At 35.5% G+C, this 23,781-nt stretch overlaps 2 protein-coding genes across 2 annotated transcripts; both read right to left on the reverse strand.

Moving 5' to 3' along the window:
* Window positions 1–1,173: 1,173 nt before the first annotated feature.
* On the reverse strand, window positions 1,174–18,885 carry LOC127881913 (transcriptional regulator ATRX-like). The gene is made up of 6 exons (XM_052430126.1): window positions 18,859–18,885; window positions 10,368–10,486; window positions 8,376–8,550; window positions 7,876–8,061; window positions 7,233–7,398; window positions 1,174–4,473 (listed from the first exon to the last, which is right to left on the reverse strand). The coding sequence occupies exons 2-6, from the start codon at window positions 10,436–10,438 to the stop codon at window positions 4,466–4,468; spliced, it is 606 nt and encodes a 201-aa protein (XP_052286086.1). The 5' UTR covers window positions 10,439–10,486; window positions 18,859–18,885; the 3' UTR covers window positions 1,174–4,465.
* Window positions 18,886–19,030: 145 nt separating this feature from the next.
* LOC127831173 (transcriptional regulator ATRX homolog) lies at window positions 19,031–23,410 on the reverse strand. Its single transcript, XM_052356167.1, has 4 exons — window positions 23,229–23,410; window positions 22,523–22,658; window positions 21,994–22,178; window positions 19,031–19,169 (listed from the first exon to the last, which is right to left on the reverse strand). Exons 2-4 carry the CDS (start codon window positions 22,586–22,588, stop codon window positions 19,031–19,033), a joined length of 390 nt encoding a protein of 129 aa, XP_052212127.1. The 5' UTR covers window positions 22,589–22,658; window positions 23,229–23,410.
* Between the last annotated feature and the right edge of the window lie 371 nt (window positions 23,411–23,781).

A 23,781-nucleotide genomic window follows, 5' to 3' on the forward strand; every position in this document is an offset into this window, starting at 1 on the left:
GAACTAGAATCTACCAACTAAGCTATTTCTATTAAAACAATTCTTATGTTTGCATAATTCGGACATGTTATAGACGTATACGATGCGTTCAAATTTAAATGATATAACATAAAATTAAATAATCAAATTTATCAAATACTGTAATGATACACAAAACAATATATGTTATCCTCTTTAATGAAATAATTTTTAAAGAAATAGAATAAAACAAGACAGCTTGAAGACTCTATAAAGGTGAAGATCCGTAATTATTTACCGATTTTTAAATATTTTTTCATATTATATTTATAAAGGTTATCAAAACACAATATATATATATATATATATATATATATATATATATATATATATATATATATATATATATATATATATATATATATATATATATATATATATATATATATATATATATATATATATATATATGCTATTGGACATTACAATAAAAAATGAGCAATACAACTTGTTTTGAGCTCAAAATAAAGTGTCCTCCAAGTCAATTGTGTTTACAAACAATCAGTTTATTTACATTGCTGTTTGTTCAGAAAAGAGAAAGTGAAAGTGACTCAGGTCACCAAAATATAACGATGATTTTTAACGTTTTCCGGAATCACCCTCAAAGACGGTCTCTTCTAAATGGTTAAAACTTTTGTAGTGATCTAATAAGTTACTTTCTGCTGGTTAAAAGTTGTTTAAAATAGAATTAAAATTGAATTTTCTTTCGGCTATTTTTAGCATATGTCACCGCTCTGAGGCTACACATCACGTTAGTTTCAAAAATGTAAACATTTCTTCCATTTATCAAACGGGTTTATCTTCCATAATTCTTGATAACGTTGTACCTAAGCTGTTTTATTAGCAGTTTTTTATGCAAGAGTAACTGAAATCCGGTAAAAATCAGACCAGTTGATATGCATAAGAATTGGATTTGTCACCTTTATAGAGCCTTTAAATCACTAATAAAGGCAAAAGTAAAATTTAAATTAATAAAATATAGCTTATTTATACTTAAGCACACCCTCACATTGTTTATTAAATTCATTCTTATTTCAGCTATTGACAAATATTCAAAACAATATACATTCAACATGTATTAATATTATCACCAAAGAGAAATTGCACAATCAATACATGTCATCAACTTAAATGAATATGAAGAGAAAATAAATATAACATTTCAAAATATAAGTTTATTTAAAAACTAACATTCAAAACAATATAAAATATATATGTATTATTATTATCACCAGAGAGAAATGGCACAATCAATACATTCTATCAATTTAATTGCATATCAAGAGAACATTACGTAAAACACAACATTTCAAAATATAAGTTTATTTAAAAACTACTCTGTGGTTCAGAGAAAGAGATTTTGACAAGTTACTTTGCTATATAAGTGTATATCGAGTATTTGACCCCCTGGGTGCGGCCAGTTTTGAACCAAGGTCATGATTAAATGAAACTTAGTAAAGGGCGACAAAACCTTTTTCATACCATATCTGAACCTTGTGTTGTGGATGTGTTGTTTGCTAATTTCTATTATAAAAATGCTAATTTCTATTATAAAAAGAAAAAAATATTTCTTAAAAGAGGGGCATTGCTTTTGTAATTTTTAACAAAGGATGAATATAATCGCACATGCACAACTTCATAATAAAAGGAACAATAACGGAACGTTTGAATGCTGTACATTTACAAGTTGAGGAGAACTTCTATGGACACATGTTCGTCTACAAACAGACAGACAGACGTCCTTGGTGTTTCTAGTATATCCATCGTTAATGTATATGGGAGAGTAAATTGCCCTTGTATTGTACAAAGATGTTTTTTGTAAATAAAACATAGATCTAACATATTTTAGAAAAAAATATCACAAATCAAACAGGAAATAAAGCTACAACAGTATAAGATAAAACTTAGTTAAGATAGTCGCATGAGCGTGGTGGATATAGGATGTCTGCCAAACATTCTCGAAATCGTTCTCAAAGGCCCTTAGTAATGATTCTAATCAGGAATCGGACTCGAAAGTGTCGTTATAAGTAAAAGACTTTAGATGTAACCAAGCGTAAATAAACAAGTCTATTATTAACAATTGTAAGTAATAATTCAATACACTATATGCATTGACAGCAGAAACTTGCACAGATTAAATTATCATACATCTATGGAAAAGACGTTAAGAGGAAACTTCACCATAACATGTTAATTTTAAATCGCTATGATTAATGACATATAATTTATACACGTTACATGCATGAATTTTACCTGGAAGAATGTATGCATTCAATCATTAATTGATAATTCAATTTGTAATAGTTTGGCTCTTGATTAGACAATGGTTTTAGAACCGCTATCCAGGTTCGCTATTTCTTTTTATTTGTGCATTTATTAACAATTTCGATCTTCTTTACTTTTCTATGGTCATTTTTGTCTACAAAATATTTAAGTACTTAACATTAAGGCAAAATTTACGATCATAAGCACGTTTTGAAGTGACAGTTCGCGGAATATATATATGGGCAGAATCGTAAGTAAACGTGTTTTTATTGAGAATATCACTGAAAATCCGGTTGAAATCGGTTGAAAACAAACAATATAGCGATTTTTATTTTGGGGTCGAGTACGGTAAAGTACGAAAACGACCTAATTAATATTCATGAGTCGACATGTTAATTTAAACCTAAACAAACAAAATTGCGGATACGGGCGAATTTAGCGGAGAGAAGGTAAGAACAAATGCAAATACATCTGTTACAGACGGAAACTGAGTAGCAACACTACGTTTTTGCTAAATCTATGTATTTATCTTCCATATGCTAATTATGTTTAGCGAAAGCTAAATAAAGATATAATTTGCATAACTCGCGACGCTGCAATGATTTTCGCCTATTGCATGTATTTATGATCATTTATATATTATTTTATCGATTCAAAACCGATTTTAACCAGGTTTTCGATGTCAACCTCGATAAAAATATATTTCAATGAATTTATGTAAAGTTTATTTCTCGATGTACGTATTAGATGCAAAACAACGATCTATTCAGTGAACTGTCACTTTAATGTATAACAACTTGTACACTGACATACAACAAACACAAGGTTAATTCACTTTAAAAAAGAAAAAGTTTTTTTGCAATTTTCTTATAGCATTTTATTAAATATATTCACAGCTTTAATCATTAAAACTAAATAACACATTAAAGCATAAAATAAACAGAATTATTATATATTTGGAATATCTCAATGTTTCAATATATGAACAGGTACAATTGAGTATGCCAATAAAGGTGATTTTTAAATATGGCCTCACATTTTCTTCAATTATTACATCAAGTTAAAAGTATTACTTGTATATCTATATGCAAGCAGATGCTTAGGATAGTGCAGTTGGAGCGGACTACTGTGGGCGCTGACAAGTGTCAGCTGTAAATAAGATTTATCGTAGTGAAATAAATGCAAACTTTGTTTTATTTATATTCTTCGGCACTTTCAATAATCATTATTTCACTGATAATAAAACTTATTCGATCATCTTCATTGTGAGCATATACAGCTGCCAAGAAACTGCCTCCATCCCACCTGCGTCCTCCAAATGAATGGTTAACTCCAATACTATTTTTTCATAATGTATTCTGACTTAATATTTAACCATGTATAATTAAATTGTTATTTTAAAATCTTAACCATGTAAAATCATGTTCATATACTATTGAATTCACATATATGTAGCTGATATGGTGTTGTTGCAAGCAAACTTAGACGAAATCTTTTAGTACAAACGGGGAATAATCCTAGCTGTACACTTGGTGGAGAATGTCAAAAGATTGGCTGAGTGAGGATGTTTACTTGTTGGTGGTTACGTAGAAGCATAACGGAATCAAGTGGACACTTTGGAAGCAGTAGGGCGACCTCGACTTTGCCGAAATGGATCTCCCACCTAACAACCTTTGCTTACCTGTGTTAAGGTTTCTTTATCTGGTTCAAAATCATCACCAGTTAAGTCAACAATTTCAATAAGATCATCATCAGTTTCCAGCTTTTGCTTCACTTTGGCATCACTTTTAGTTGGACCTTCAGCATGTTCCTCTGCATGATTACCAGTTTTGTCAAGGTATTTACTTAATTCATTAACAGCTGTAATATTTGCATTTTCACTTAAACTAATAACATTGTCTTTCATTTGCGTTTCGTAAACAACGGAAGTGCTTACTTTGTTTGTTTTATCTGTTTGATTTTCCAGTTCTGTTGTCATAATGATGTCTTTTTCGACCCGTTGAGCATCACATGTTTCCACAAGATCAATGTTTTTTTGAGAGTTTCCTAATGTTAAGTATATGTCTGAATTTTCTGTATCGAAACCATTGGTAGTGTCACTGTTTTTCTGCTGAGGAGACTTTTGCCCTTGACTTCTACTGTTGATGCTCCCATGTTCTTTTGTGTCATCTGATGGCTGCGACTAATATCCTGAAGTTGAAACATTGTATGCTTAGTTTACAATCATCTTACAATAAACAAGATGCCATGGACCCTAAGGCGCTCACCTGAGATCCTAAGGTACTAAACTATTCTGGCAAGGTAAATTCAATATAACAAGAGGGCCTGAAAGTCGCTCAAATGAGATTCAAAGGAACTGACCTGTTCTGTGCAGCCCTAGATGTTATTAGAACAAATGTTCTAACCAACTATCATGACTAGTGAACACCCTGGCAGCCACGTTTTTCAACAGACCAGAACATTTAATGATGATTTTCATACACATCCAAGATATCATGTAAACAAGTATTCTGACAAAGTTGCATGAAGATTCGTGAAGCCATATAAGGAAAAAAATAGAAGTGGTCTTACTAATAGTTTTTTTTATTACGTGTGTTGTAAGTCAATTTACAATATTTGTCTATTTTACTTCATGTCTATTGAAAAGCCTAGTTTCGTGTTTATAATATAAGTTTTATTACTAAAAAACAATACAAAAATATTTTTGAGAGATTAATTCAGATAACATGAATGATTCCAACTTGTTTTTATTTTTCATTATCATTGTAATTGTTATCTAGATTTTTCTTTTTCATTTATACGAGTACTGTTGTCATGTTATTGGACGTGCGTTTAAAACTAAACCGCATAATGCGAAAACGGGTCTAATGTCATATGAGTTCAGACGAACCTGCGCATTCGCCTTTGGAAAAAGACCCTTTTTCGTATGACGCGGTTAAATCGACATATCGACTAGAGAAGCTCAGCCGCTAAAATACTTAAAAATTAATTATTGAAGTATTAAGTAATTTAACTCTTATAGTGATCGTTCAACTTATCCATCGTTAACATTTTATTGCGCTTTTGAAATTACACAAACTTTGAAACTGTATTATTTGATGTTATTAAGTTATGTCAATTGACAAAACTCTGAAATTATATTATTTTATGTTATTGTGCTATGTATTATGGGCCGGAGGCCTTGATTAACTAACTAAACTGTTCTAATCTGTTCAAGGAAAAATACCCCACCCCCTGGTGGCCATGTTTTTGAAGCAACTGAAACCTTTTTTGAACTTGTCCAAGATATCATTGGGACAAATCTTCTGACCAAGTTTCATGATCAGACGATAAATGTGGCTTCTAGAGTGTTAACAAAGTTTTGCTATAGTTATATACGGAAAAATGCCACGCCCCCTTGGCGGCCATGTTTTTCTACCAACACAAACCATTCTCGAGCTCATCCAAGATATCATTGGGACAAATCTTCTGACCAAGTTTCATGAAGATCGGAAAATAAATGTGGCCTCTATAGAGTGTTAACAAGTTTTTACTATAGCTATATTAGAAAAAATGCCCTGCCCCACGGCGGCCATGTTTTCAACCACCGGCATCATTTTTGAACACGTTCAAGATATTATTTGATTGAATCTTCTGACCAAGTTTCATGAAGATCGGAATATAAATGTGCCCTCTAAAGTGTTAACAAGATTTTACTAAAGCCATATATAGCCATATAAGGAAAAATGCCCCGCCTCTTGGCAGCCATGTTTTTCAAGCAAACGTAACCATTTTCGAACTCATCGAAGATTTTATTGTGACAAATCTTCTGACGAAATTTCATGAAGATTGGACAATAAATGTGGCCTCTAGAGTGTTAACAAGGTTGTACTAAAGCCATATATAACCATATAAGGAAAAATGCCCCGCCCCCTGGTGGCCATGTTTTTGAAGCAACCGAAACCATTTTCGAACTCATCCAAGATATCATTGGGACAAATCTTCTGACAAAGTTTCATGAAGATCGGAAAACTCTCAGCTAGAGAGTTATCAAGGTTTTAATATAGACATAAAAGGAAATATGCCCAGCCCCCGACAGCCATATTTTAAGGCGATCAATAACGAACCTGACCTGCTCTGTGCAGCCCCAAGATATTAGAACAAATGTTCTGACCAAGTGTCATGAATAGTGAAAACTATAAATGTAGCGTTTAGAGAGCAAACAAGGTTTTTCTATAGCCATATTAGGATAAATTCCCCGACCCCTGGTGGCCATGTTTTCCAACAGACCAGAACTATTTTGAACTGATCCAAGATATCATCTTTTTGCTATAGCCATATAAGAAAGATATGGCAGCCATGTTTTTTCACAGACCCAATCCATTTTGGAACTTGTCCAAGATATCACTAGAACAAATCTTCTGACTAAGCTTCATGAAGATCTGACAATAAATATGGCTTCTAGAGTGATAATAAGGAAAATACACGTTTTGACGACAGGCAACAGGAAATCACAAAAGCTCACCATGAGCTACATTGAGCTAAACAAGAGCACCGCATAACGGGTGCCACGCTCGGCTGCGGGTGCATTTTTTAGAGGTCACAGTGACCTTTGCGTTTGACCTAGTGAACCGAAAATGGGTGTGGCGTTTAGAATTCATCAAGGTGCATCTACATATGAAGTTTCAAAGTTACAGGTGGAAGCACTTTGATTTTAGAGCCAATGTAAAGGTTTTAGCACGACGTCGGCGGAAGGCTCACGGCGGACGGCGGACGATGAGCTGGCTATTACAATACCTCGGGTTTTCTCCAGAAACAGCCGAGCTAAAAATCAGGTCAAGGGGTGCTTTGTAGTTTATTGGCCAGTTAAATGAACATTTCACCAGTATTTAATATGACTTCACCAGACCTCGTGGCAATAATAGTTTTAGGAACTTTGCAGAGACTAGCACAGTAACGACATTGCTTACTGTTCATGTTGATTCCCTTCTTTTCGTTCTCATAGTCTTCCCACGCTGCCTTCTTTTCATCCTCCGTCAGTTTCTGTTCCTCGACATTTTCCAGAAGAGAATCATGCTCGTGGAATGTAACGATCCACTCTTTGTTTGTTGTACTTATCTCAGCCAACATGTGATCCTAAACATGCAATTTAAACATATTTATAACATGTCTTAATTTTTTATTTCAAGCAATCAATTTTTTTCTTTCACTGAGCATCTCTTTTCAATATTCATTTTATCGTATCTTTTCCCTTTTTAAATTCCTATAGTGCCTTATTTACAAAACACAGAAATAAATAACATTGAGCATAAGAGAATTAAGTAACCCAATATACGCAAGAAGAAAATTATCAATATCAATTATATTTGCAGTGAAAGAGACAGTTTATAAGCAATGTTGCTGCGCTACTGACCATTGGTTGCCTTATACCTTATCCAAATTCGGACAACTGCATTTGGTTGTTGGTGATTACTTGCCGATGTTTTCAATGGACTTTGGATTGGGGTTATTAGTAATAGTCATTTAATACAGGAGTTAGTCAATAACTGCAGATGATGCCGACCTAAAGCCAGACTGTTTTTATTCAACTAATTTAAATAATCAAGCACATACCTTTGGCAAGATGGGCATAGGTCGCTCCTTCCTGTTGGGATCATCCAGCCGGTCAGGTGTGAAGCGGTAGAGCTCCTGAAGGTCGGCCGCCGTGAAGTGACGCTCTATCTGGTGCTCATCCACGACTCTCTGCGACAGCGACTGCTTCGTGACCTGCCGCTTGTATATCTTCTCTTCCATTGTTCCCTGAAGTGATTTAAGGCACAGGCTTTGTATAAACTTGACGGCTTATTAGAATAACTTTTGTTCCTTTAAATACAGAATAAACCTTTGAGACGTTTATTAAAAGGTTCGTATAAACCTGAAATTGCCAGTTGTGGAACAGTGCCGCTGTTACAACAGTGTCACAACCCTGTTTACACACTAAATGACAATCTATTTAATTATTCCACAAGTTAATCATATTTAGGATCTAATTTAATTAAAGTGGGTCTTATTTAATAATTTACCTCAGACTGTGTCAAACATAGATCAAACTACGAACAGAAAGAAGAACTAACCTGTGCTAGAAATCTGTACACATACACTGGCTTGACTTGGCCAAATCTATACGCACGGAATATTGACTGAATGTCGTCGGAGGGGTTCCACGAAGCATCGAAGATGATGACCCGATTGGCCGACACAAGATTAATTCCCAAGCCAGCCTTCTTTGAGATCAAGAACAGACGGGCTCTGAAACATGCAATATGGTTCAATGAAGGTTAAGTATTTATTCCATTTTCAAAAGCGATTTCATTTTATAATGCACCCAACAAATGAGAGATTACATTTGTGATTTTGCAAGAGGTCATCCCTAACTGGCAGATCATAATTGATTCATTAAATAATATTTAAAATAGGAACATTGTTAACACAAAAGGGGATGAGATGCTTCAAAGTTAACTAGCATTTCTATATACATTATTATTTTACGACTGCATCGATGACGATTAAACAACACGTTAGTTCAGTTGACCAGCTTAATGACATGAATGCAATATATTTTGCCTCCCAATAAACATCACACAAATGAAATCGAATGTTCACGTATAAAATATTCACTAACAGATCTATATAAACATATTATGCAAGTAAGAGAGTGGGCTATAATGGCCGCAGCGTTAACCAGAAACAGCCATTGGTAACCACGAGCCCCGAAAGATTGGATGATTCACTCGTGGAAGCTGGCTGCTAGAAAATTATGCCTACCGGAGGTGGACGAGCACACGTTGAATTACCGATGTGAAGTAATGACGCTATAGTAGCAACACCGTTTACTCAAATAAAAAAGCTCTTGCTCATCAAGCTTCCAGGGCAGGAAAAAACATTTTCTTGATTGGGCTAGACTTAGCTCTACCAGTCGCTTGACCATTAATCGCTCACCCAGCCATTATACTTTTACGCAACACTTCTTATACCAATGCACACATCAATAATTGCTACATTTGCGATAACACTTTTAAATGACTCTTTTAATATCAATGATCTCTGCACTTGCGATCACACTTTACTTGATTGCTACACTTGTGATCACACTTAACTTGATCGCTACACTTGCGAGCACACTTTTACAACAATCGCTTCAATTGCGATCACACTTTTACTTGATTGCTACACTTGCCATCACACCCCACAACCAGCGATACCACTTTTGATACCAATGGTCACTTGACTATTAATCGCTCAACCAGTATACACTTTTTAACTCAGACATTTATTAATGATAGAAAATAAGCTAAAACAAATTTGTTAGTATTCTATTGCATCAATAGCTTAAGGTCCTTAAGGGAACCTCTCAAGTTGCTTTCCTGGGAGGAACCAAGTTGGAATCATTGGGGAAGATCTTACGAACGCTCCTAAAGAAGGGCTAAAACCTGAAACCTAACAGTCACCGAGTTCAACATATCCACTATGCCACAGCGACCTCATAATTCAGCATTGTTCAAAAGTTGACCTGACGGACTATTTAGTGCTAAACATGACTGGAGAACCTTGAAGAGCAGAAATTTATGGCAATTTTGTTTTTAAAAATGTTACTCAGCAATAAAATTTTCATAAATAATGTAAGCAATATTCAACAATAGTGTCTCTAGGCACCATTTTAAAACATTGGTTGAAAACAACACTATGATTTGGAAATGTTGACTAAATAAATGGGACTGCTGACTATAAAGAAAGGGCCAAGACATGGCCCGAGTACTAAATAATAGTAACAGAATATGAATCCCGCTCTGAGAAAACAGGGTTTTATGCATGTGCGTAAAGTTTTGTTCCAGATTAGCCTGTGCGGTATGCACAAGCTAATTAAGGACGACATTTTCCATTTAGACTGGATAAGGGACTTCCTTTAATAAAAAACTCAACAACAGAGAAAAGGTTTTCCCCTGATAAGCCAGTGCAGACTGCACAGGCTAATCTGGGACGACACTTAACGCACATGCATTAAACCCCGTTTTTTTCCACAACGCGGCTTATATATATGACACATTCAGATTGATGTCAACAACTACCTTAAGTTTTCTGGGTCATTAAACATATCTTGAGATGCTTTTCTTCGAATAGAACTTGTTTTGCCGTCCATGCGGAAATAATCACCACCCTTTGTCCATGACTTGCCATATTGAGACAGCTGGAAAAAAAATCAGGTTTATTTACAGGAGCATTTAAATGAGAAATAATTTTCTTCAACTGTACTGGCGCTGAATAAGATTGTTTTACTCAACACTCTATTTAAATGTAAATGGCATTTCAGACATTTTTCTCAATAAAATTCATTTATGTATACCTATGAAGCAGTTAAAGTTTTGTTTTCTTTATAGGGAAAATATGCTGTACGGTGAACAATAAAACAACTTTTTTAAAAAGTAAAATTCATTTTAATTATTAAATACTTACCTGCTGTCTAATAGAATTCTCCTTTCCAAGGGGAATTAACTCATCCGGAATTTTATTTGGTAATCGGCCACCTACATACCGTAATTCAGGCCAGGTAAAACATAGTGCAATGCACCTAGGCAAAAACCGGTAACCAACCCTCAATATTCTTTCAATATATATACCGAATATTAATCGAATATCGGGGTGGAGGTGAGACTTACCGATAGCAGGTAAGTATTTAATAATTTAAATGAATTTTACTTTAAAAAAATAGTTTTAATGTCAAAAATACATTACCTGCTATCTTATAGCTGATTTTGCAGCTGCGATGGCAAGGCTCGTATATATTTTCCCATTACAGTAGAACCCATTAAAAGGGTTATCAGCTAATGAAAGTGTAATCCAATTTAAATCACAATCTTATGAAATATTTGTTATATTTAAATTTTCATTTTAACTTATTTAATAATTTTAACAAATCATAATTAATAAAGTTTTAATTAATTTCAATTAACAAAATTTTATAATTACTATTGCATATTGTTTAAAATAACTATTGCATATTGTTTTAAAATAACTATTGCATATTGTTTAGAATAACTATTGCATATTGTTTAGAATAACTATTGTATATTGTTAGAAATACTGAAGGAATTATGCAGTCCGTATTACGCATTAAGCCCGGGTTTCCGACACACTACATTTTGTGCCAGGTGAGCTACAAACTCTTACATATTGAAAACTACCTTGATGTACTATAAGAAAACAGCTTAGTAAGCTAAGAGAGCGAGTAGCAGATTCCAACCTAAATTGTTTCCCAAATTTGGAACATACAAGTACACAGTCGAAGCTTCGAGAAAGTTCCATGACTAAGGGTTAGCAGTCTTGACCCGAATAAACATAAAAAAGAAGGTGAATAAACGTACCACGTGAGACCACGTGGGATCACGTGGGAAACGTATTTGGAAAAGTCTGATCAAATTTCAAAAAGCAGCCACCGAAAGAATATTTAAGAAAATGCTGTGCGGGATTCAAGTTCTGTATTTTCGGATATTCTTTCAGAATAAAATAGGCTGTTTACCTTCACCGACTTCCTTAATTATTTACATTTCTTAAAACTCAAAGAATGGTAGCGTTAAACGCAAATTGAAATTGAAATATGGCAGAAACAACATTCGTTAAGACAATAAATCAAAGAACGAATAGAACTGTTAATTACTAAGAACTAAATAATGTATCGTACGTAAATGAAGATCCCGTAACCCATTACATCAAATGGAAATGATGAAAACCTCAAGGAACATAAAATTATAGGAAAAGCGCGTACGATAATAGCAAAACCCAAAACAATGGTTATCAGCTTATCTTTGTTAAAACGGTATTAATTGTGACTTCTCGGACAGAGTAAATATGTCTGGCGTAAAGAAGACACTACCGTTAGTGAAATCAAAACAAGACAAAACACATACATATCGTATTGTTGGCACTTCAGAAAACGAAGATAAAAAGATGAAAAAGTTGGTCGGATTCCAAAAAAAAACAACCCAGCTTGGAACATGTCAAAAAGTGGGGTGTGATTAATATACGCCCACGAAACAGACAGAGCTCTTAATTCATGCGGTCAGATCCTAAAAAGGAATGAATCCTTAGATTAGAGATAAGAGTAATCCTCCCTTTGTCGAGGTCTGACTCCGTTAAATAGAAAACGCACAACATCCCCTTCCCCGTTCTTTTAGGGAAATGAAGAGTGTCTTTTGAGAACCTCGAATAGACTAACACTGCTGAGATAGAACTTCAACGCCCCCAATTGGCCATAGAAGTTTATCCTCATCTTCATTTCTACCCGTTTAAGTAAAACTTGAAAACTTGAAGATTTTTAGAAGCCAAATAGAGGAGTTGATATAAAGCAAGGAATCCTAGCTTAAACAACAAAGTGCAGACGACAACTGAAATTGGTCGTATTCAACAGAAAAAGCATGAATTTCACTTCTCCGTACGGTAATAACCATAATAAGAATGAAAACCGTCTTAAAATTATAATGGAACTGTTAAAAGCCTGATGAAAAGGTTCATATGAAGCTTATTAAACAACACAATAACACAAGCCAAAACCGTTTAAGAAGGTAAGGGAACTAAAAACATAGTGTTAACAGAGCTCCAGATAAGGTTTTGTGAAATTCTTAACGTTACTACCAGATTTTCAAAAAGAATTCTTAACTCTGAAATTTTATTCTTAACGTTACTACTGAGTTTTGGAAAATAATTCTTAACTTTTCTAAATGACATAAAAATAAATAATAATGGTCATTTTCATGCAAAAAATCAAAATAAACATACTAGCAACTTTATTTATACGAGTTCAACAGTGTCGATTCAGTATTATACAATTTTATTTTTCAAATACCTTCATATACCCAAACTGTGCTTAGATTGCATGCCTTCGACGAATTTTTACATATTTCACAATTAAAACGGGTCTCCCTTTCAATCTGTTCAACGATTAGCCACGGGAATTGTCCCTTACACTCCTTCAATGTTTTTTTTAAAGTTTGGACCCGTTGTGTCGCTTTTGTTTTAGCTTTTCCGACTGTGTCGGCAACTGAACATACAACATTGTATAAGATCTTTTCTATAATGTCTTTCTTAACATTCAACTTCGGCTCACTTTGCGTACAATATGTTAAAAGCGTGTTTTTGCACGCTTTGCAGTTTTTTAGGACGCTCTTTGGGCGCCGCCATTGTTTTAGACAGATAGACTGTACACGCCGCTTTTATTGGAAAAAAATGCGCTTTGTTAACAAACCCGATAACCATTCTATATAAGCGCCAAAAAGATCTTTAATACGCGAAAAGAACTCGATTAAAAATAGATACGAACCGATGTAAAAATAATATTCGTTACTTGATTTTGTAATGCTTAATGGTACGACAAGATTTTAAAATAAATACGTAATGGACTTGAAAATAATTCGTAATTACGAAAATACGACCCTTATCTGGAGCTCTGGTGTTAAGTTACATAGTTTGGATCAGTTCCAAAATAGGTAAGACAGCACAGAGTTGTGATGACTTACAAAGAACAAGGTATACAAAGCATATTATGTATCCTTTGATGGAAATAAGAACAAATTTCTTATCATCAAAGAAAAAGATGAGAAAAACCTCTATGCATCTAGCAGAGTGATTAAGGTAATAACTATGCTCTCGAATACTCAGTCATTTTTTTTTTCAAGAGTACCTCATAGACAGTTTTGATGGAATTAAAGTAACAAGGATTGAAGCTCTAACAGAAAAACGTTCTTCTGTAGAGATAACTAAATAATGGCCAGACATGTAGTGGCACATGTTTGGATCAGTATAAATATGTCTCTCTGAGATATGATATTTTACATGTGAAGAAGTTTCCTGAAAATAATTGTACAGGAGACTTAAAAGGTCGTATAACCATAATCCCATGGTTCACTAAGTAGATACCATGAAAATATGACAAAAACTCACCAAGATATTCCAAAAGTAGAATAAACGTAAGTATCCAGTTTATGTGAAGAAGAATAATGTATAACAATCGCTCACGCTGCTGGATCGATTTCTGTGAACTGCATTCACGTTGTTAGCATTTACAATGCGATATACGATCGCGTTTCGCTCATTACAAGCGTTAGATGAAAACAACGTTCCTCGATATTATTTTTAAGCTACATGCACGCCATTTGCGAAACCACTGCCACGCATGCGCAAATCACATTTAATTTCAACCGAACGGAAAACAAATTCGACAGAAAGAACTGCAAGACAAAAAATCCAACAGGGCGTTGAGACGACCTGGTATGTATAAGACGATAGAAAAAATTGATGTTCTTGCAAAGAACGAATGAGTTCCTGGTTTCCAGATACAAGGAGTGATAATATGTTCACCTCTGTGTCTGGAACTAAACCACGACTAATGTGTGTTAGCTGAAACCATCACAAAGGAGTCGTGAAAATGTGTTGTATATGAAAAACAGCTAAAAGAATGCTCGCTTTTCAAGATATTGATGTGCAGGTAATATTCATTAGGATACCACATAATTGAGAATAGCAGGATAAGTTGTTATAGGTGATCGTCCCTAACCTTCCCTGTTCACATCTGTATAAGATGTAAAGAAGGTTGTGGTAGAATAAACTATACTCATGCCAAGATAATCTTCTAGTCTAGACACTACTGAATAGTGGGAAATAATTATGAAAAGATGGAAATCCGTGTCATTGAATAATCCCGAGATTAATTTCAATAAACTTAAAAATAAAGCTGAAACGGACGTAAGAAAAAATGTCTCAGCAGAAAGACCGGTGACTGAACCGGTAAACACCGACCGGTGGCCGGAACCATTAGTCAAGTATGGATGGGGAAAGAAATTACGGCTAGCCGAACTTTCCCACTCCCAACAGACTTGAAAATTGGTAGAATAGGAAAGTGTTGAACACTTATAAGTTTATGACCTATCTACAGTAGCCTCTTTCTTGAACCAATAAAAGGCGCCTTTAACATCCTGGATAATAAAGGTCGTGAAGTCATCGATTTGCGAAGTACGGAATATGATTGAAAGTGGTACCTCCGTCATCGGAGGTGTGTGGCGGCAGAAAAAAGTGAAACCTTAGGAGTAACATAAAGGAGGTCCACTCTTGCTGGTAGAATGCTTGGAAGTCTTCAAATCTGGCTTGATTAAGCCATTTACTCAAGACTCCTAACCAGACGAAATCCGAAAGAATACGACCAATTATAGGAAAAACGGCCTGTTATGGCCAGAAGTGTAACAGAAGAAGAACTTTCAGAAGGAAAAGTTGTTCTTTCTTATAAAATTGTCTCCAACAAGGGAATCTTGAAGATTAAAAGAGAAGATGAGGTCCCTCAAGATCCTTAGCATCTCAGATCAGAGTTCAATAGCTCCCAAGCCATCTACAAGACTGTAGCCGCCATGCGGTCAATCTGGTAGGCAATCTTATGTATCAGAACTCTCTCAGTTATCAATTCTCTAACATAGAGTAAAAAACTGAGATAGTAGTAGAAACAACTGGCATAGGGAAGCGAAAAGTATGATGTCAGAAATTTTGTTGATTCCAGTAACTTGAAAACATGCACTGTCGTAGGAGCAATAGAAAAGCAGAAGTCGACACGAAATGTGGTCTTGATAATCCTGCTAGAGTCACGTATGTGTCCCAACTGTTTCCGTGACTGTGACTGCAAAGTCTGTAGCCGACAGGTAGAGTCGGTTAAAATAATTCATCCTTACGGTCTCGAACATAAATTAAAGATCTGATTAATAGAGGTCAAATAGCAATGTTTGACCTCAATGCTAGACTCCGAGCCCGCTTCAGCCGAACCATCTGCAATACCAGTAGTCTCCATGTAGCCGGTTGAGACAGAAGTAGACATAACAGATATAGGTATTTCATAATCTTCTAGTATTAGTAGTTCATAACCAGCACCAGAATGGATAGCTGGTCAGGAAAATCAACCAAAGATCAAATCAGCGGAGATCATTTGGTAACCAACGGTCGCCAGTAGAACATCAGTATTGAAAAACAAAAAATTTCATGTAGATTATTGAGTGCATAAAATATTGTATTCAATACAATCATAGCCAGGGGTATACAACTAGGTAATGTAGAAGATACTCGTGATGCTATAAAATTGACCGATGATAACACAGTGTAATATCGGTGATTGGTAACGGGTGACCGAACCGGACCGGTCAATGACCGGTAACTGTAGCCAGGTGAACGGACCAGTCATAATATGACCGGTGACGTTACCAGTTAAAGACCGAAATATGGTGGAATCCATATGGTCTGACATCAATGTCGAGAACTGATCGGAAAAGAAGAGCGTGCAAAAAATCCAATCCGATAGCGATGATACATCATTAAAGCAGACGACGAAGATTCATTCGATGACGAAGAAGAGGAGGAAGAATAGTCCGATGATGATAATGAAGACGAGGAGAAAAAATAAGCCGATGATGATGAACGACTACTATTCTTACCGATGACCAGTGACCGGTGATATGACCGGTGAATGGTGACCGATGTCCGTTGATCGGACCGGTATAATATAACTTCGTCAGAATGGAAAATCTGGTGCAGAAGAATGACCATCCACGAAGTCATCTGATAATGTAGACGGAAAACAACGGTAGATTATCAGTATTAATAGGCATAAAGTGTCCATTGTAGTCGTAGAGGAGAAATGAACACCTAATCTCGAAGCCTGAAAGTTAAACGAACTAGTGTTCGCATACAAATACGGTTTGGTGACTGCAACATGTGTGGATGCCATAAGGAAACCATCACACGAGGAATGTAGACATGACTGGACAAGACCGGACCGGCCGGTCAGACGTCTATCAATGTAGAACCAAAGGTCCGTGATCAACGTCCTCGGTGACGTACCGGTCATATGACCAGTGTTGTCACCGGATGGTGACCAAAGTATGGCGGCGGAAAGGAAAAAAAATGGTCAGACATTGGCCGTCGGGCAAAGACCGGCGTATGGGGACGCCATTTGGTCTGATGTTGACCGACTGTTTAACTTAATAAGCTCAGTACGGTCGCCATCTTGCCCGGTACCCGGTAACTGATGCTGCAACTTGTCATCCAACTTGTCTGCGAAGTCACGGGTATTTATCAACTCTTGTATCTGCGACCATCATTGTAGTCGATTATATGAAAAACGAGAGCAAAACATATTCAACAATAAACTGGAAACAGACCAGATTATCATACGTCACATAAACTCATTATTTGCCCATAATGAAAATTATAATAACAATGCCGTGGATCATAAATTAAACAAAAGGTTTAATTCAAAAGAGATGAAAAATAAAATGACCATCAATTAGATTTTCATACGGAACGTTAAAATCATTAGTGCACACAATGGAAAATGATAAACAATATGTCAATGAATTAGAAGAACACGCTTTGCACGATCTCGTAACACATTAGAAGATCACGCTTGCACGTTCTCGTAATGTATTAGAAAAATACGTTTTGCACGTGTTCGTTTTGCGCCTGAAAACACCCAGCATGGTAGAAATAAACCCATTGTTCGATAAAAACAAGCATGGCTTACCTTTACAAATGAAACAAAAGTCCATTAAATCCACATAATTAATCCGAATGAGAAGTGAACAAATATAAATAACACAATTTATCTATCTCAAACCAACAATCAACGGGAAGCGCACAACGACAACGAGCGAGGCATAGTATTGTAATGCGCATGAGAGGGGTTAGGGTGTTAGGGTAAGGGTTAGGGTTATAGGTCGGGTTAGGGTTAGCCTTAAACCATACCTTAAATCTAACCCGACCCCTAATCCTAACCCTAACCTTACTATAACCCAGGATTATCTCCCCTATACCATGCCTCGCTCGTTGTAATTGTAATCTTCCCAATTCAACCAAGTGAAATAAATTGAAAAACTATTTTCAATTCAGAGCCGTAAAAGACACGTATACACATGGTCGATCCGGAAAGAATATTGAGGGTTGGTTACCGGTTTTTGCCTAAGTTGCATTGCACTATGTTTAACCTGGCCTGTATTACGGTATGGAGGTGGCCGATTCCCAGATAAAATTCCGAAAGAGTTATTCCCCTTGGAAGGAGAAAGCTATAAGATAGCAGGTAACGTATTTATGACATTCAAACAGTTAATAAGTATGTTTGAATATAATCTCTCTGTATTTTAATGCAAAAACACAGCTAAGTCCTTCTCACCAGTTAACCAGTAAAAAGTTCACAAACTTACGACAGCTACTGATAACTGCTACACTTAAATCAAGAGTTACAGAATGGCCAAAGACAAAGTTTAATGATCAATCCCTGCACATGTTGTGTGGCCAAGCCAGGATTCGAACTCCTGATCCGCACACCGACAATTCTGAGCTCAAGCGAGATGGCCTAAGATCAATAGAGGTTTTAACAAACATGATTTCTGCCATTGCAAGACTTTGCCAGTATTGCTTGCCTCAACTATTTTAGGCGGACTGACTGTTTCACAGGGACACAACCAACAGACAGTCATTCCAATATGGAACCCCACAAACTTTGTTTGCGGCAGGTATAATGTACACATGTTATCTAACCCTTTCTTTCAGTTTCTGGCCGTCTTGTCCTCCTCACTCAACTCCTTGCTGGCCCTTCACCAGCCCCTATCTACGAGGAGGCCCTTCACTTTCCCCTCCGCAACCTCATGGTTTATCTCCCGCTTTCCGTCCGCCAGCTCATGCTCGGCCCTATCTCCGACGCTCCTGGTGCTCAGCTCTCTCCATTATCTTTCCGCTTTCCTCCATTTGCATGTGCTGACTGGATCTGCTGTGCTGAGCTACTTGTCATGATCTTTGCCAGGACATCCTCAATGATGTCAAGGGAGAGAAGGCTTTGACTGAAGACTAGCCTGTAACAACATGTATGCCTTGAAAAACAAAACACAAACGACTTAATTAATACTACTAAATCAGCTTTTGCTTATTAGATTTTTGATATATTAGCCAGATTTTGGGCGATAAATATTGATTGGAACTTTATTGTTCGTATTTAAAAAAAAATAGATTTTCGTATCATTTGAAAATTTTGATAAATTTGATTTAAATCAGTTCATAATGACAATCTCGAATTTGTTCACTTTATGTATCGGTTTAAACCAAAAAGTTTGTTTCTACACCACCAACAGGGCTTTGTGACCGGATACATGTATACAACAGAATTACTGATTTTAAAACACTATGGAGCACAAGTCTTGCAGATGATTTTAAACAGATACATTTTCAGCATACAACATTCTTATAGTCTTCATATTGAAACACTTGTCCATAGCCCAGGCCAAGAAAAACAAGCTAATTAGTTAAATTGATATCCCCCCGCAAAATAAAGTTTGTTTATGGATGGGTGCAAATCCCTTGGTATATGGAATAATTCAAACAATTATTTAAGTGTTGGGTAATGTTTTATGCACTACAATTCGACTCATTGAAACTATACACCAATGCAGTTTCATATTAAAATCTTGTAGCATATCTGAGATATAGCCCTAAAAAGTTAAACAATACAAAAATAACAAAGGGCAATAAACTATACTGTAATTTAAACAAGAGCTGTCGGCATTAGTGCGTTAGTGCATTAGTGACAGTAAATAAAAAATGAAGTTAGGGTAAAATCAACTGTAGGTCACACATACAATATTATAAGAGATATTTTACTTATGTCTGGCATGAGTGTTTTACCCAAGTGTTCAATTTATAAAACTTCAACGGAAATGTCTAAGTTAAAAAGGGCATAACTTAACTAAACAAAATGTGAGCAGCTTAATAATACATACATCTTGTAGAAAGTGTTCAAAGTCTCAAAAATTCAAGTCTGATTTAAATATCTTTGATAGTCTTAAAAATACAGAAATTAAACTATTTAAGTTACAAAAGGGTCATAATTGTAAAGAAACTGTTGAGAGAGTTATTTATCTAGAGCCACACATGAGTCCTGTCACCATAAGGAAGAAGCCCAAGTCTGAATTGATTATCTTTGATAGTATTCCAATTATTGAACATAAATGAAGATTTAACCCAAATTTCTTTGTTAAATAGGGGCATAACTCTAATAATAATGCTTATAGAGTTATGCAGCTTGACCTTCATATGTGACATGTTGTCGTACAAAATTTTAAGTTAGAGTTAAATATCTTTGATAGTGTTAAACTTTTATAAATGTAACAACATATTCTAAGTTAAAAAGGGGCATAACTTTAAAAATATTGTTGACAGAGTTATCCAGCTAGCTATCCTTATCAAAGTCTGAATTGATTATCTTTGATTGTGTTAAAATTATTGAACTTATTAAAAATTTTAACCCGAAATTATGTTAAAAAGTGGCATAACTCTAAATATAATGCTGACAGATTTATGCACCTTGACCAACACCATTGTCTTGTTGTCATTAAGAAGTATTCCAAGTTTTAGTTTAATGTCTTTGAAAGTGTTAAAGTTTTAGAAATATAACAACATATTCTAAGTTAAAAAGGGGCATAACTTTAAAAATATTGTTGAAAAAGTTATCCAGCTAGACCTAAACAAGTGTCTTGTCCTCATAAAAGAAGTAGTTCAAGTCTGAATTGATTATCTTTGATAGTTCAAATTATTGAACTTATTAAAAATTTAACCCGAAATTCTAAGTTAAAAAGGGGCATACCTCTAAAAATAATGCTGACAGATTTATGCACCTTGACCTAACAATTGTTTGTTACCATAAATAAGTAGTCCAAGTTTGAGTTAATAATCTTTGATAGTGATAAAGTTATTTGACTTTATAAAACACTTTAACCAACGCCGACGCCGGGGTGAGTAGTATAGCTTTCATTTACTTCAAAAAGTCGAGCTAAAAAGTGTAAAGTTATGGTATCTTTTGCATGGCACTTCTTGTCATAGATATCAATACACCCATACAGTTTTGTGTCGAAGTCTTGGGTTTTATCTCAGATATAGCCCTGAAAAGTTACATCATAATAAAAAAGACAAAGGGCAACAACTATGTTATAAGAGAAAGTGTAGGATAATGGCTCATGTGCATGGCACTTCTCCGCATTGATATCTTTACATCCATAAAGTTTCTTGTTGTTATCTTATAAATTTTCAGAGATATAACCATGAACGTTTTGTGACTGACGGACGGACGGACTGACAGACTGATGGATGGACGGACAAAGCAAATTCAATATCCATCAGCCTTTAGCAGGGGATAATTATAATCGGAAAATTATAGATTAATTTTTAGGGTCAGGCAAGAAGCAAATTTCAATCGACATCATAATAATTGGGCAAAAAGTTAGTGTGAAGATTGCTTCCCAGTATCTTAAACAAGCAAATAAACATCTAGTGACCATGAAACTGAGATCACATGTTAGCACATATCACTTACACTGTATTTAATAAAATACATCATCTTTAAGCTTGCGTTTATAAAAAACACACCAAAAACAAGTGAAATAAATTATCTACCGTTATATTTCCAGTAAGTGGATTACCCCAAATATTAACAGTATATTCACATTATTTTGTTATCATTATTTATATCATCAATTTTATTTAGTGTTTTCTTTCGTTCATTTCAAATAAATCCCTTCAATTTAGAAATTGATGGGCTTAAAAGAATACACGATAAGCTTGTCAAGAATTGAGGTTTAGGTGTGCCAATTCTTGCTATACAAACTTTAATCCTAGCACCCAACTTACACTTTGTCGCCTATGTCCTCACACATCTTGAGTATCTCGAAGAGCAGTTTGAGCTTGCCAGAGAGCTCCAGCTTGTACTTATCTTCCTCCTTGACAAACTCCGCCCACCACTCGGAGGTGAGCTCCTTGGGGGCCGCCGTACCCCATGTCATCTTCGTCCATACACGAGGATCCCGCACCCTCCTCTGAAATAGGGGGAAAAGTGTAATTTATTGATATATGCCACACCCGTTTGTTGTGCCTTCGATAATCAATTAAATGAAAGACCTTGCTAAATATTTAATTTTAAGTCTTCTTTTCAAACACTAAGGTACTGATTAGCAGCTTACAGCATAAAACCTAAACATCCTGCCAGTACTCTCAGGCTGTTCTGGTTTTATGCTGGTTGCATATGGCTATATCACTTTCCTTCTGAGTGGGAAAGGGTTAATTCATGTGCATAAAGTGTCATCCCAGATAAGCCTGCGCAGTCCCCACAGTCTTATTATGAAAAACACAGTCAGCTTACATGGAAATTTGCCTTTCTTACTTTTGGATTTCTTCGTCGAGTCGTCGGACATAACGTTATCATCCTCATCCGACGTGGTGGAGTCATTTATAAATAAGTCTTCAGCCTTACTGTCTTCATCCTTTATGAAAGAATCCTTGCTGTCATCAAACTGACGCTGGACAAAAAAAAAGTGTTCACAATATGTTTCAACAAAATAGAATGAATAAATATCCAACTATAAGGGCTTATTCTCTCTCCAAGGGAAATCCAAATGGGACCCGAGCCTTTCTTGTCAGGAGTTTTATGTAGAATACCCTACAAGGGTACAAGGCATGTTAATAACAAGGATACCACTATATCGGATAAGCATGTGTTGCTGATAACTCATCTGTTCTGACACTCCCACACTGAACACTATCTTAAATAACTCAAAAATTTAACATATGCACACAATACATTTTCAAAAGATTTTACAAATAAATCTCATGCTTTCCATTTCAGCCTGGCTCTGGGAAAATGGGGCATATTGTATGTACCTATGCACAGCTAATCAGGGATGACCCTTTCTGCTTGCATATTTTTTTTTGTTTAGAAAAAGTATAGCTTAGATATAAGTGTCGTCCCTGATTAGCCTATGCAAATTCTACAAGCTAATCTTGGACAAACTTTATGCACATGCATTAAGCCATGTTTTTTTCCGAAAGCGAGGCTCATTTTTTATAAATTGTATGGTTAATTGGGCCACCTTATTCTCTTGTCGGATCTCGTCAAGTTTCAGCACCCAGGGGTGGGTCCATATCCTCATGAGGGCCTGATAGTCCTTCAAGAGTTGCGCCCCCTTGGTTTTTGTGTCAGGTTGGTGGTCACCCCTGACAGCTCCAGGTACTTTTCATACAGGGACATCTGCACTTTTGAGAGTCGCACGGAAATCACATACTCCATCTTGGGAGGATGGGAGAAGGAATTTTGTGAGGGCCCGAGTAACTTTCCTCTGAAAATTAATTAACAGTAATTTTTCAAGCGAATAAACAATAAATACCTTCAAACGCAAAATTTGTTCAAAGAGCGAAAGCATGACTTTTTTTTTTTTTTGTTGGGGGGGAAGGGGGAGGAAGTTACAATATATTTATATTAGCTTATAGGGAACATTAATCAAGCTGTAATCATTTGAAGAAAATTTGTTTAAGAAAATTTTGATTTGGATGCAGCTTAGAAGTTCTAGTTACTTATAAGATCTTTTTATTGGTGAAAGTGCTCTTCAACATAACAATAATAATCTGAAAGTATTTAAGGTTATT

Source organism: Dreissena polymorpha, chromosome 5, assembly GCF_020536995.1.
Source record: "Dreissena polymorpha isolate Duluth1 chromosome 5, UMN_Dpol_1.0, whole genome shotgun sequence".
In the NCBI taxonomy this organism is placed as follows: domain Eukaryota; kingdom Metazoa; phylum Mollusca; class Bivalvia; order Myida; family Dreissenidae; genus Dreissena; species Dreissena polymorpha.

Excerpts from the sequence above, each read along its gene's own strand:
- LOC127831173 (XM_052356167.1), bottom strand. The coding sequence starts at position 22,588 with ATGACTCCACCACGTCGGATGAGGATGATAACGTTATGTCCGACGACT. Across the intron at positions 22,179-22,522 it reads CTCGACGAAGAAATCCAAAA|AGGAGGGTGCGGGATCCTCG; the intron begins GTAAGAAAGGCA and ends CCCCTATTTCAG. Across the intron at positions 19,170-21,993 it reads GAGGACATAGGCGACAAAGT|GCTAGTCTTCAGTCAAAGCC; the intron begins GTAAGTTGGGTG and ends ATGTTGTTACAG.
- LOC127881913 (XM_052430126.1), bottom strand. The coding sequence starts at position 10,438 with ATGGACGGCAAAACAAGTTCTATTCGAAGAAAAGCATCTCAAGATATG. Across the intron at positions 8,551-10,367 it reads AATGACCCAGAAAACTTAAG|AGCCCGTCTGTTCTTGATCT; the intron begins GTAGTTGTTGAC and ends TGCATGTTTCAG. Across the intron at positions 7,399-7,875 it reads CTATGCCCATCTTGCCAAAG|GATCACATGTTGGCTGAGAT; the intron begins GTATGTGCTTGA and ends TTGCATGTTTAG.